We start from the raw sequence: 14,732 nt of genomic DNA, 5'->3' as shown, positions 1-14,732 counted from the left end.
TATTAACCAAAATAGTGTTGTACAAAAGGGTTTTTTCTCAAACCTGTCCTGAGTTTTGGGACAGCTCAAAAGAATATGAGTATTCCAGCTCAAAATTTCATCCCAATGTTTTTGTTGTAATATCGACAATTATTCACAATTAACCCAAATAACTGTATTCAACTAAATTAAATTATTAAAAGGATTTTCTTGTGAAAATGACTTAACTCTAAGTCTAAGGAATTAAACAATTTTCACATTAAAAACCTCTCATTTTCTCAACGTGAATTTTCGCGGCATTTCGAAGAATCCCAACTGGCACCACCAAATTCATTTCGGCTTTTATTTTAGTACAGGCGTTCTAAAAATATTTTTCCGGTCTTGTGATTTGGATGGCTGATCCAACATGACCTCACTCCTTTCAGAAAATCAAGCCCAAAATCAAGCCACTAAACTAGAAAGTTTCTATTCGCTTGATTGCAATATCAGTGATTTTTTATTAAAGTCGAAAAGAAAAACAATTTTTAGACAATTTTTATTTTTTGTATTTTTGAGTTTATCATTTCAAAATCTTGCCACTTTTTTGGATTTGAAGATCCTTACAGTGTTGTCTGCTCCTCCAGACACCATGTACTTGGGATTGGACCAGTCGCAGTCCATCACTTTCTCCTCATGCCCGGATAAATCGTACAGCGGAGCCTTTGGACTTCTCATGTCCCAGAGCTTCACCTGATTGTCATAGGCTCCGGAAATGAAGAGATGCTCCTCATTGGAAGACCAACAGACTGTCTGGACCCACTGCGAGTGCCCCAGGTAAGTGTTCTGGACAGTGTGCGTTGTTCCTCTGCCACTCCGGGGATCGTAGAGGCGTAGATTCTTGTCAGCTGAACAGGTGATGATAAGCCCTGACAGCCTGGAGAAGTGAACGTCGAAGAAAGACTTGTTGCCAACGATTTCTGACTTGAGACCCTCCATAGACAAATCCCAGATTTTCATCGTGTGATCCCAGGAGCCCGTCAGGATGGTTTCATTGTCTATCCACTGGACAGCTGAGATGGCTTCCTTGTGGCCCTGAAGCGTGAGATTTGGTGTTCTGGTTTTTCCTTGCTCAACACGAGCCTTCTTGGCAGTTCCTGCATCATCTGATGGATCACTCGGTGCTGCTGACCACACCTTCAGCATCGTGTCCCAGCTCCCTGTGGCTATTCTCTGCCCATTCTCACTCACATCGACACAGTCAATTCCCCTCTCATGGCCCCGGCACACGAACAGGCACTCCGCCTTGTTCTTGGCAATATTCCAGGACCAAATCATCGCTGTTTGATCCTGGGAAGCACTTACAAAAACTCCATTGTCTGCATCCAGAGATATCCAAGCAACTGCCTTCACGGGAGATGTGTGTTCAGAAATTGTAAGTCTGTGCTCTCCCTTCGCTGTCCAGATATTCAGGGAATTGTCGTAGCATCCTGAAAGAATCCTACAAAATCTCATAAATTAAAAACCTTCCAGAAAACTCAAATCCCTTACCATTCGCCTCTGCATTTCACTGCAGCCACCCAGTCGTCATGTATCAGACAGTCCTGGGGCTCTGGTGATGGAAATCTCTCCACATACTCAATATCAATGACATCTTCAAAGGAAATGCTCAATTGCTTCAAATGCTCCCCAAGGCTCAGCCTCAGAAATTCTCCAGCCACAAGAAAATCAAACTCCACGCTCTTATGGCAGGAGTCTGCCTCTTGTAGCAGAGTATTCACCAGTGTATTGAGCTCTCCAGTGGCCACACTGGCGGCAATTGAGTAGGGAATGTCCGGAACGGCATACCTGCAAAAAAGCAGCCCCATTCAGTATCGAAAGTTGAGGTTAGAAATCAAAACAAACTTTTCTTACTGTTTTTGCTTCGTTTTCAGCTGGATTTGCAGCTGTCCCTCAGCTGTTTCAATTTCCATTGTGGCTTAGGATACAGAATTCACAATATTTTTATATTTTCAGACTTTATTTTACCGTAAAATCTTAAGTAATTGGAGATTTTGCAAAATGTGAGAGATCAAAACAAAATATTTTGACTGACAATTGCTGCGCAATGAAGTTTGCTGCAATTACAGTCAGATGTTGAAAAGTTTCATGTTTCATAGTTGTTTCACTACTCAGTACTGATGTTTTATACATCTTTGCCATTTTTTTCAAATTTTAAATAAATTTATTTTATATAAAAAAGTTACTCTTAAAAATATAATAAAATTATATTTGTTATTTTTTTCATATCGTAATAAATATAATTTTTTTGCAAATTCAATGAATTCAGGACAAATTGAGGACAATATTTATCAAAATTAAAACTTAATAATTATATACGTAAATCATTTCGGTGAAAATTGAAAATCTACATTATGGAGCAAATTTGCAAAAAATAATAATGATAATAAATTAAATTTCCTCAAAGTAATACTGCGGAGAGGATGTAGAATAAAAAATCTGCCAGTTTTCATATCAAAAAAGTTTCTCGAATTGAGTAAAATGAGTGTAAGCATCACATAATTCTCAGGCGATGTAGGCACTTTTATAACGAATTGAATCACTTCACGACTTTTTAATTGATAGCTTGACACCGAATAGATGTCCAGTTGCGTGCGGCCTACCAAAAAATCTGAATGGATATTCTTTTCCTTTTGTGGAAGTATATTTTTTTTATACCGGCCTCCGGTGGTTAAACATCTAAAAAGAAAGCTCAAGATGTACTGACTAAAAGAAACTCTTAGCAGATTCGAGCTTTACTAATCATGTAATTTTATTTTTGCACTCTCTAGGGCTGTACTTCATCACTAAACACTATGCATTTCACTTCTTGGCCAAAAAAGTCATTCTGGCTTTAAAAGCTGTTCCGTTATGCCCCTAGATTGAGTTTAATATTAAATAACTAACTTGATAGTTGGCTGATCTCATTCATTTCTAAAGCATTTTGGATTTTACCTTGTTTTTTTTTTTATGAAGATTTATCATTTAATTTTAAAAAATGGTCAAAAATATGTTTGCTGAATTCAATGTCAAGCAGAAAGTGGTTCCACTTTTCTTCACAATTCCCTTTTCCAAAATTTCTCATGATATATAAAAATATATTACAGACCTGAATTAAGAGAAAAGCTGAAGTGAATTTGGTGGTGTCTGTTGACATTATTCGAAATGCCGCGAAAATTCACGTAGAGAAAACGAGAGGTTTTTTAATGTGAAAATTAATTAATTCCTTAGAAGAGTTGAGTCATTTTCACAAGGAAATTCTTTTTATAATTTAGTTGAATACAGTTACTTTGGGTAATTGTGAATAATTGTCGATATTACAACTAAACCATTGGGATGAAATTTTGAGCTGGAAGATTTCATATTCTTTTGAGCCGTCTCAAAATTCAGGATAGGTTTGAAAAAAAAAACATTTTTGAAGAAAATATTTTGTCGCATTTTAGGGATCTCTATCTCTCTCTCTCTCTCTCGCGAGCGATTTAGGAATCTTACTATTTCAAGTGATATTTACTTTATATTTCTTTATATTTCTGCAACATTCAAGTAACACGGTGTGTAGTGAACAGTCCTTTGTCTCTTCTGACAATTATATCAAGGAGAGACAATTTCTTTCTATGTCAGTTTTTCTTTCTGTTATGTTTTTTGGCGCAAAAATATTTATCATGGCACCGTGAATGAGTAGGATTAGTGTCGTGTTATCAATGTGACTATATGTAATTTCCATTAGAATTAACAACACAAAATTTCATATATTACACGACTTTTAACGAGTTCAGGTCTGATTATAAGATAATATACTAAAATACATAAGATTTCTCATCAAAAGTATTATTTAGGTTAACCCTTTAAGGACGAGAAGATCAAAAATCGACGGTCAGAAAAAATAATTTCTGCTAACTTTTTAGAGCAAAATACGGCTTTAGAAGGCGGTAGGAAAAAATTCATTTTTGGGTCACGGGTGACCCAATCGTCCTTAAAGGGTTAAAATTCATTGAGAACTTTTTTTTGAATATTTTAAGAACATCCATAAAGTAAATTTCGTCAAAATTAATATTAATTTTGAAGAAACTGTCCATACGATTGAAAATTTTCTTCAGAATTTCAGTTTCCTTTACAAACTTTAGAAAAAAAAAGAATTTGGATAGTCAGAAAAAATTATTTTCTTTATGGGTTATTTACTGATTTACTCAATCGTTCCTAGGGTCCCTAGGGGTAAATGCGGTAAATGAATTCTGTTCAATACTATTTTAATAATTAAACAATCTTAATATTTTTGAAAAAAAAATAAATTAAGAAAAAAACATTTAAAAATTTGTTTTAAACCGTTTAATTTTAATGCATTTGAATATTCGTCAAGATTTCAAGAATTTGAAGTTTCACTACTTTCTACAAATTCCTTAGGAAAACTTGTATTTGGCAAAAGGCATGCTACGTCAGCTGGGTGGGGCTGACAGTCAGAGAAATTCCTGACACGGAATATGTGAAAAATATAAACATGTTCATAGAATAAACAAAGTAATTGCTTGTGCAACCAGCGGGGAAACATGCTAAAAATCTTCAAAAAGTCAGGTACGTGTTGGCAAGTGTTCTGCCAAATCCCCCACTCCTCAAAATGATGCTACCAGTCAGTGCAAAATTGTTTTTAGGTCGCAGAAGAGATCAGCATAAGTCACCAGCGGAGGAGATTCCCCGGGATGTCGATGGCCAGAGGAGGAGACACAGTGCTGGAGGGAGCACTGCATCAACTGCCACCTTGGCAGCCTCAGAGGAAGCCTGCGAAGGCAGAGATGGTGAGTTTTTGCTGCTTTTTTTTTGTAGGTTTGTGTCTGGTCAGGATTACTGAGGGCTCTTTTGTGCAGATGATGGGGAGAATTCACGATCGAGGCTGTCGAAGAATTTACTGGAGATCCTGTCGGAGAAGAGTAGTCTATGCTACTTTGTGCAGTTCCTGGAGGAGCGCAAAGGATTGCCTCTGATAAAGTTCTGGCTCGATGTAGAGGCTTTCCGGACATCAGCACAGGTATGTGAGAAAAGTGAGGCTTTTGCCTATTCGAATCACAAGCCGAAGAGTACTTCGTCTGAGGGATGCGATGACCTGTCCTACTTCAGTGTGGATTGTGATTCTGTGTCCATGAATTCATCCTCGGAGCGATTTTCTGCAGCCGGGGATGAGATTTGTGATATAAGGAGGACAGAAGATGAAAAATCCATGGTTTCGGATGACTTGGGTGGGCGTCTTAGTAAAATCACGGAATTTATTGCGAATCAGGAAGATAGTATCCTGACCAGTTACTCCAATTTATGTGATATCTCCATGGGGCAGCCTGGGGAGGAGGGTACAAGTGCGAGTGGGCAGGAGGAAGCAGCTCTAGAGAGAAAGCGTCAGGGGGAGGAGGAAATTACCAAAGTGCAGAGAAGTATCGCAACGGATGCTGTTAGAATCTTCCGGAAGTATTTTACCAGCAACTCTGCCTATTGGATTGATATTCCTCCCACGATTCATGCCCAAATCTCTCTGGCCCTGTGCACAGATGGTTCCACCCCTGTATCCCCATATTGCTTCGAAGAAGCCCAGAAACTCATCTTTAGACGCCTCGAGAAAGACCATCTCAATGATTTCCTGGACAGTGTCTTCTACTGCAAATACTGCGTGGATGTCCTAACCAGTGACAACCTCCAGCTGCGGGATATTCTGTACAGCGAATCCGCCTTATTCTACTTCCTGGAATTCCTGGAGCAGGAAAATCTCCGGGATTATTTGGATTTCTGGGTATCAGCCACAAATTTCCGGCGTCAATTCTGTGACAGTGGCGACCGGATGGTGTTCACCGAAGCCCAGAGCGATGCAATGGTGCTGTATGAGAAATACTTCTCCCTCCAGGCCAATACTTCCCTCCAATTCTCAGATACAGTGAGATTTCATGTGGAGGAGAGGATCTGCTCCCAGACAGAACCAATCTTCACGTGCTTCGACAGGCCAGTCCGGATTGTGGAGCACTTCCTAGAGGCCAATCATTTTGCAGCATTTGCAAAGTCTCAGCTGTTCTACAAGTACCTCTCGGAACTCCTCAATCGCATCCAGGAGCACAGGAAAGCCACAGGTGAGCTGTCATGTTGATTTATATACACGTAATTTATTTCCAGTAAAAAAATATTTATTTACCTTCTCGGCGTTTTTTTGTTAATTTTGATTTAAGAAAACTTATTCGGAAGAATTTAAAAAGGAAATTGAAAACATATTTTAAAAATAATTGTGCGAAAAATAGACTTACTCACAGCGAACAGTCCGGGCTTTCTTACATATCTTATTGCTTTTTTAGGCCTTCTTTAAGTTTTTACACGTGGAAAAAAATATTCAAAAAATTGTAGTTCCAATTTGGCTCTTATTTGACGTTTTGAGTGTGATTCCTTCTAATCACACCTATTGTAATTCTCCGATTTTCTCAAAGTGCTCAGATCGAGCTGAAATTCACAGGGTAATGCTTTGAACATCCTGATGCCGAAAATCATAAACCGGAAATTTCGAGTTTGGCCGGCCGTTTGACCGTCCGTAGTGCGCAATATCCCTGATTTGGAAAGAGATATCTTCATAATTTTTTTTTAAAAATGTATCTACTCGCGCGTACGACAATTTCGGTGCTATTAGTTTTTTGAAAAACCGGTTCTAAACCGGTAAAAATCACGTTTTGTAGTTTATCTCAAAATCTAGGCAGCAGATTTTGAAAATTTTATGTTTACGTTGTAGCCCAGAAAATATAGACCAATTACAAAAAATGCGACATTGGTCGACTAGTTCTCGAGGTATTGCAGTTTAAAGATTTCAATTTTAATAAAATTTGCTAGTAGCTTCAGGCGGGAAAAAAAGCGGGAGAAGCCGCGTCGAACAGGCTTTTCCTCTCTCTCTCTCTCTTTCTCTCTCTCTCTCTCTCTCTCTCTCTCTCTCTCTCTCTCTCTTTCTCTCTCTCTCTCACTCTCTCTTTCTCTCTCTCTCTCTCTCTCTCTTTCTCTCTCTCTCTCTCTCTCTCTCTTTCTCTCTCTCTTACATAGTGAGTCTATTTTCGAAGATTTGTAAGGTGATGTACACAATTCGCGATCCGCGAATATTTTCGCGGGTCTTCGCGAGACGCGATTTTTTCCGCGCATTTTTGCGGAGCGCGAATTTTCCGCGGATTTCGCAAGACGCGAATTTTTTCACAGAATTTAACGGAGTGCGATTTTTTTCGTGGATTTTCGCGGGGCGCGAATTTTTGCGGATTTTCGTGGGTCATGAATATCTTCATGGATTTTCGCAGGTCGCGAATTTTTCGCGGATTTCGCAAGACGCGATTTTTTTCGCAGAATTTAACGGAGTGCGAATTTTTTTTGTGGATTTTCGCGGGGCTCGAATTTTTTATTTTGAAAGAGGAAGAAATGACCAAACTTCTTGAAAATTTTCGTTTATCTTTATATATAATTGAAGTTCTTAAACATTTTTTTTCAAGAAAAATGTAACAAAATGGTGGACTCATCAGTAGTTCAATGGAGCGCTTCGTTGCAAAACTCCTTGATTTGCGAGAAATCTGCAGTTCGTAATTCTTCGAGCTCGTAAATCGTGAAATCGGAACTTTTTTGCTAGGTCTTTGAAAAAAGATGTATTTTTGGGGCAAAATTTTGACTCTCACATGCTGTAAAAATTAGAAAAACATGTTCTCAACAATTCTTATAGTTCGTCCAGAAGAGAACTTAATGCTGAAGAGAATAAGGTTTTTATTCATTGTGATTGTCCCATAAGTAAGGTTCACTCGAGTGCCGATCTGGCAATTACTTCAAAATATGGTGCCGATCTCGTGTCAATCTGCCGGTCTAATGATGATCTGTCGATTTCTGGCTTAATGCCGGTTTCAGACTGGAGGTTTAGCTCAGTTCCCGAAGGTCTCAAAAATCTAAATAACAGACAATTTTATTGATTTTTCAAAATCTAATGGATCTTTTGCCCTTAATATTTAATCCTAAACAACAATTCCCTAAAAAATTATGCCTGATAAGGAATTAGAGGAGTTAAGCCAGATGGATAAGCGTATAATTGTGCCAATCTGTCGATTTCTTAGCAAAATAGTGCCGATCTGTCGACTTTTTACGCCAGATCGGCACTATTTTGCCGATCGCCGCTCACGGTTCATTCTGAGAGCCACTTATTGTCCAAAGTTTCTTTTTATCTTTCTTACAAATTCGAAGAAATTGTAAAAATGAGTATTGGAGGAAACGCGCTTTAAAGTTTTGGGATTCCTAAATAGTTTATCTATATATTTAAACAATAAAAAATATAGACCTCTTTTAACCTCCTAATTGACTCTCCCTCCTTAATTGAAAAATACAATTAATAATTCTATTAAATTGTTTCTTTTTTTTAACATAACCACAAAAAATATAGAAAAGCAATAGAAAATCTAAAGGCAAAAGGAATTGACTTTAATGTTAAGAATTTAAAACTTTGAGGTTATATTCCTAAATTTAGTTCCTAAATTTTCTAGTCTATAAGGATTTTACAGAAGCCTAAAATTAAATTTGAAAATTACCGAAATTATTATTTTATTACGCCAGAAAAAATTTAACGTAATAAAAGAAATCGTGTAATTAAACATGATTCTCAGGTGAGGCAAAGAAGAGCCACAGAAAGACCCAATCTGACTGTTCGAGTGTCAACACTGCCCGATCACTCAGTATTTCCGCCCAGAATACTCTCTTAGCCATGGAGACGCCCCAGAAGCATCGAGCTATCCGATCAGCCTCGACGTCCGACATGCAAATAGACGCGAGACATATCAGTGATCCGGATTTACTCTGGAGGCGCTCGTCGCTCTCTCACGGCCTCAGTTTTGGGCGCATCAATGCTTTGGGGCGCTACGAACGTGACTTCGAGATGGACAACGAGCAGGAGGAACGCTGGAGTCTCTCGGCCGGCGGCACTAAACTCAAGAAGGCCATGAGGAAGCTGGTGAATTTGCCGGAGGAGAAGGTGCAGGAGGAGATTGCGTGGCAGGTGGCCGAGATGATTATTAAGGATGTTACAAATGTTACTCAAAAAAATCATGACACGGAAACGTGATGTCTGTGAATCTCTCTCAAAATCTCTCTCATTCCTTTTTATCTTTTTTTTTTGAGTATTTTTTTACCCCAGGAATGAATCTCTTTATTTCTTCCTCTGTGTAATAAACTAATTTTGCAATAATTTTAGCAAATATTTTAGGTTTTGTCCCTCGAGAGAATTTATGTGAATTGTTTCAGTGACAAATGCAAATTTTAAAAGTAGCACTCTAGAGACTTGTAGATGTTATTTTTTGAGAAAATGAGATAATAAATTAATATATTATGAAATACGATAAATAATGTTGTTTTCTTTTGTTTTAGAAGTTTTTCTTTGTCAGGTAATTTTTTACCGTGATTTTTTAGGCTGGATGATTTAATAAGTTTTTACACTGTTTACACTAAAAAGGTAAAGTGTTTATTTTAAATTAATTATTATTATTATTTATTTATTAAAAAGTTTCAAAAAATTTTAGTTTAAAATAATAATTATAATAAATCATGTGGCAATGTAGTAATACAAGGGGTAATTCATATTGAGAAACCCTTGTTATTGTCAGAGAAATGCTTCGCGAAACCCGAGAAACCCGGTTTTTGCAACGGGAAACCCGAGATCTCCAAGAATTGCATCGCGAAATCTGGAAAATCCAAAAACTGTATCGCGAAACCCGAGAAACCTGTGAATTGTTTCACGAAACCCGAGCATTTTAGTTTTTGCATCACGAAGCCAGAGAAACCTAATTTTTGCTTCACGAAACCCGAGAAATCCGAGAACTGCATTACGAAGTTCGAGAATTCCAGAAATCGAGAAGTCCGAGAAACTCAGTAATCAGAAATTCTTGTGAGTAAAAATGGGACTAGTCAGTGGCGGATATAGGGTGAAAGGCACAGTCAGCAAATGGTTAAGGGGGGCACCCCGGAATACCAAAAATAAAATTGTGGATACAAAATTGTACATATGTAGATTGGGGTGCTCCAGGATTAATAAGAGGCTCTACTTATTAGTGTCAAGGATGCAGCTAGAATTTTCGAAAGAGGTGTGGCTACATTGGAGGATTATCCCCAAAAGAAATTGTTTTTCGAACGTAAAAAAGAGTTTTCTCGAAAATATGTTCAATTTTCTTTAATTTGAACTTATTTAAAAATTAATATAAACTTCCTAATAGCACCTTTAGGAAAACGAAATTCATAATGAATTCCCTTTTTTTCTTTTTCAATTCCATTTCGATGCCGATTTTGACGGATTTAACCAAAGGGGTACAAAAACGTTATCGGATCTGAGTAATTTTTTTTTAGAGGAAATTGTATTGAAGCTTTCGAGTACCGTCGTTGCGGGTGACTTTGCACTCGTGGGGTGACTTTGCACTTTGCTGTTCGTGAGACTTTGAACAATTCTGGCACTTACTGATAGTCTTCGCCGATCCGGTCTACTATGTCAAAGTATATAGGGATATGTTAGGTACCAAATAAGGTACAATGATCCTCAAAAGGATTCTTGTAGTTTCAGTAATAGTCAATGAAATCCTACTATAGGTATTTTGTCAAAAAACGACTCCGTGAAAAAGTTATCTGAAACTGCAATTCCAAAATCGATTTCAGAGTAGTAAATTGTCCAAATCTATTCTAAATTTATCTGGCTAGAATAATCCACTTCGATTTTGTTCATTATTTTTATTAAAATACTTTTTTTCACTACAATCTTCCTAAGATCGCATGATTTACATTATGAAATTGCATGTACTTGGTTTTCTTAAGCTTTATTATAGAAGTATTTGGCTAAAAATTATCCAATTTTTTTGGTAATTTAAAATAAAATGACCGAGATTTACAAGATGGTGTGGTCGCCACCTTGATTTGACGTTTCTGTCCGCCATTTTGAATAACTGTCAAAACAAAAATCTCATCCGATTGAGCTGAAATTTTAGTATGTTCTACCTGATATCAAAACCTTTTTAGAACATATATAAAATCCGACCTAGGTCAAGCGATTGTCTGGATACTGGGAATATAAAATCAAAATTTTGACATTTTCATGAATACAGAACTACGGAGAGCTTCTTTTATCGAAACCATCACAAATGAGATGAGATCTAAATAACAAACAAAAAGAGAAGTAATGTTTTTCTTTATAATAGCATATTATTTGAAGATCTGATAAACTGGTTTGGCAAAGATGAAAAAATAAAAAAAGTAAATAAATGTGCTTTTCATTTATTTTTTTAATTATGTAAGAGTAAATAAATATATAAAATAAAAGTCTCAACCATTTATAATAGTTATTGAGGCCTTTCGTTTAGATTTTAAAATTCAGGATTAGAAAATAAAGATCGCCACAATGTGAATATTTCAAAATTTTTTACTTTGAGCCCTTGTATCTGGGTAAATACTTGACGTAGACTGGAACATAGATATATTCTGAAAAGGTCTTGACAAAATCTATAACATACTAAAATTTCAACCCAATCGGACCAGTTTTAGGTTTTGACAGTTATTCAAAATGGCGGATAGAAACGTCAAATCAAGATGGCGATTATGTCATCTTGTAGATCTCGTGCATCTTACCCTTAGATGTGAAGATCTTCATAGTCGTTTATTATCAGAAATTGTTGATTTTTTAGTATTTATTAAAAAGTGCAAAGTCACCCGCACCTTATCCCACGTGCAAGCCTTTTTTCTTGATTTTTTTAAACATAGTAAAATTTTATAAAATTAATGCTAATGGCACAAAATCCGTTCATTAACAACTGAATACAAATAATTTTATCCATTAATCCCCCTCCCTTCACTTTAACTATCTACTTTTACAGGGTAAAGTTGAAAAACAGTGAAAAAACGTGCAAAGTCACCCGCAACGACGGTATAATGTCCCAAAAACCATATTCTTTGACAAAAAAGCTTTCAGAATCTATCGATATGAATTTTATTTAATTTTAATTTTGATGATTTTAAGTCGTTTGGTTTGAACAGTTCATTAACAGTTTTTTAAAAAAATAGCTTTCCTTTTCGTTTTAGAGAATTCCAATCAAAATTAGCTTCAGTTTTTCTTTTTTTTTTAAATTTGTTTTAGGAAGATTTTCAAAAAAAAACTTTCTATTTAAAATTCACCGTAAAACCATTATATTGTTTTTTATGTTCTCAAATTATTGAAAAGACGAGAATACACAAAAAAAATCTGCAAAACGTCTCTAAAATATTTCAAAAATGGACATTTTTGGGTATAATTCCGATAAAGAAGAGAAATGTTTTTTTAATATTTGTTTAAAATTAAAGATTTAATTTAAAATCAATTTTCGGCGAATTTTGTAAGCAAAAAAAGAACTACTAAGAAGACATTTTTTTTGGAGAAAGTACTGAGAATTTATCAAAATTAGAATGGAAAAAATTCTGAACGACCCCAAAAACTACTTCAACGACAAAATTATAGCTTCCTTTGAGAAAAACCAAACAAAAATATCATCAAAATCATCTTAAAAGCTCATTTCGAAAATTTTAAAAATTGGATTTTTGCACAAATCTTTTATATATTTTTCAAATTTTTGTCCTTTATCCATTTTTAATACAAATGAAATGATTTTGGACTTTATGGAAAGCTCCAATAAAATATATTTCAAAACAGTAAAAGCTCATTGGATGATCCTTAAGGTGAGTTAAATCTTAATGTTCCTAAATTATTTTTGATTTTATACTTTTTTTTTGAATATCGTGTAGGAGGTGCAAAACGGCCTATCCCTGCCCCTCTCTTGCTAAGTCATTGTTTAGTGTTTAATTGGTTTAATTAGAATCGAATAGTATATTTAAATTTTAAAACCTGAAATAATATAATATAGGGGCCGGATGGATAAAATTAAGTGTCTATTGATCTATACGTATAAAATATTTAAAAAAAAGCTGTTCAGGGGGCCCAGTCAGAATTGCCTCTTTGCTACCCCCTCTGTAACTAGAATATTGGTGATTATTTGTTCAATTTAATGTATGAGAAGTATTCTTCACTTTGTAACCACCTAACTGCATCAGTTTTCATTTGCTTCATTTCACAGTCCATAATTATCTTCTTTTTCTTATATTTATAAAAAAGCGACAATTCAAATTTTTTATATATTTTTTTAATACTTATTTGGTGATTAATGCCCCGGTTGAATGCAACAAGTTGGGACTATACAATATTATACGTTTTTAATATAAAAAGACAGATATGTTTACAAAAAAAATGTATACAATCAGAAGTAATTACAATCAATTAATTACAATCAGAATTACAATCAAAAGTATACTAAACTTTTTTTTCTTTTTTAAATTGTAGTTGTATTAAAATCTTTTTAGGGAAACATATTTCTAAGGAATTCTATAGAAAATGCTATAAAAAGTACTATAGGACCGTATAAAAGAATATGAAATTTTTGGAAAATATTTAGAGATCTTGAATCATCGTAAGACTTGCCTAAATTTTGAGTAAGATTTATGCCAATAAGTATGAACAATCATGAACATTCTAAATTTAGTAAGGAATTAATTAAATATCGTTAAAACAAAAAAATCTATTTTGCCAATGATTATTTTTTTAAATAAATAAATAATCTCATTATTCAAAATTTATGAGAATTGTCTCATTTTCATGCATTTGGTAAGTATCATTTGCTCTATTATTACAGAAAATGAAGGAATATTGCATTTAATTAAGTATTATTTAAGTTCTTAATATGATCGTATCGTAATACGGACTTCAGACCTAAGGGCCCAAATAGATTCAGGCTGATCCTCGAGAATATTTAGCCTGAAAAATTCGACAGTAGAGATTTATCCGAAACTGATATACACTGTGGGCTTGGGATCATCGACTAGAAGTCCTTTGCATAAATTTCCCCCGCCTAATCCTTTACTTCCAAATTTTACAGACTAAATATTCTCGAGAATCAGCCTGGGTCTATTTAGCCCCTAAGGCTTAGCCATATGGATTAACTGGTATAATTTTTAATTAATAAAGATATTTTGGGTGAATTTAAATTAGGATTTGATTTTAAGGAAAAATACAGGGGCCTATCGACATTTCATTTTTTCATACGTTTTTGCATAGAGGCACTGAAGACTATTGGCAAGTTTTTTATTATTATTATTTTTTATTATTAAACGTTATCTAAAAATACATATTTCATAATGTTCGCCAAAATTATATAAGATCTACGAGCAAATTTGTTTAAGTTGCCGTTCAATAGATGCAAAATTTTTACAAGGAAAAGTGAAAAATAATTTCACTTTTTATTAGGCTTGATGGGCCCCTGGATAATGACTTTTTAGATTCTGAAAAAGTAAGATAATTGGTTGCTATTTAGGATTTTGAGATCTTCAGGAACTGGGCTAAACCTCTAGTCTGAGGACCACTTAAGTACGTGTAACTTTGGCACTCCCCTATTCGTAGGTTTACGAGCTAACAAGCTTTTCTTTATAAAGATTGGTAGAGACCATCCTTAAGTTCTAGAAATAAAGAAAAGCTTATGAACAGTGGGTGTCAAAGTCACCCGCATTTACGGTACTTAATATCTTATCCCGGAATTTCCACCTAGAAACACTCAAATTCTTGATTTCTTTGAATTCTATATTGAGCTACTATTTGTTAAAAATAATCAAGAGATTGCACAAGGTGGAGGCGCCTGGTAAGTGCTCTATTTCTGTCCCATTCA

At 35.2% G+C, this 14,732-nt stretch overlaps 2 protein-coding genes across 2 annotated transcripts; one reads left to right on the top strand and one right to left on the bottom strand.

The window, feature by feature from the left end:
• Positions 1–500: 500 nt before the first annotated feature.
• On the bottom strand, positions 501–2,069 carry LOC129807012 (ribosome biogenesis protein WDR12 homolog). The gene is made up of 3 exons (XM_055855956.1): positions 1,870–2,069; positions 1,507–1,803; positions 501–1,456 (listed from the first exon to the last, which is right to left on the bottom strand). Exons 1-3 carry the CDS (start codon positions 1,926–1,928, stop codon positions 544–546), a joined length of 1,269 nt encoding a protein of 422 aa, XP_055711931.1. The 5' UTR covers positions 1,929–2,069; the 3' UTR covers positions 501–543.
• A 2,352-nt stretch (positions 2,070–4,421) lies between these two features.
• On the top strand, positions 4,422–9,357 carry LOC129807011 (A-kinase anchor protein 10, mitochondrial). Its single transcript, XM_055855955.1, has 4 exons — positions 4,422–4,563; positions 4,641–4,784; positions 4,854–6,095; positions 8,625–9,357. Exons 1-4 carry the CDS (start codon positions 4,539–4,541, stop codon positions 9,077–9,079), a joined length of 1,866 nt encoding a protein of 621 aa, XP_055711930.1. The 5' UTR covers positions 4,422–4,538; the 3' UTR covers positions 9,080–9,357.
• The last annotated feature ends 5,375 nt before the right edge of the window (positions 9,358–14,732 follow it).

The sequence above is a fragment of the Phlebotomus papatasi genome, chromosome 3 (genome assembly GCF_024763615.1).
Source record: "Phlebotomus papatasi isolate M1 chromosome 3, Ppap_2.1, whole genome shotgun sequence".
NCBI classification, from domain to species: Eukaryota; Metazoa; Arthropoda; class Insecta; order Diptera; family Psychodidae; genus Phlebotomus; species Phlebotomus papatasi.
This window is presented reverse-complemented; position numbering and strand designations above follow the sequence as displayed.

Bases quoted from the DNA above. Each gene is read 5' to 3' on its own strand.
- LOC129807012 (XM_055855956.1), bottom strand. From the start codon at position 1,928: ATGGAAATTGAAACAGCTGAGGGACAGCTGCAAATCCAGCTGAAAACG. The intron at 1,804-1,869 runs GTAAGAAAAGTT...GCTTTTTTGCAG, and splicing joins CTGAAAACGAAGCAAAAACA to GTATGCCGTTCCGGACATTC. The intron at 1,457-1,506 runs GTAAGGGATTTG...GAGATTTTGTAG, and splicing joins GTGAAATGCAGAGGCGAATG to GATTCTTTCAGGATGCTACG.
- LOC129807011 (XM_055855955.1), top strand. From the start codon at position 4,539: ATGCTAAAAATCTTCAAAAAGTCAG. The intron at 4,564-4,640 runs GTACGTGTTGGC...AATTGTTTTTAG, and splicing joins AAAAATCTTCAAAAAGTCAG to GTCGCAGAAGAGATCAGCAT. The intron at 4,785-4,853 runs GTGAGTTTTTGC...TCTTTTGTGCAG, and splicing joins AGCCTGCGAAGGCAGAGATG to ATGATGGGGAGAATTCACGA.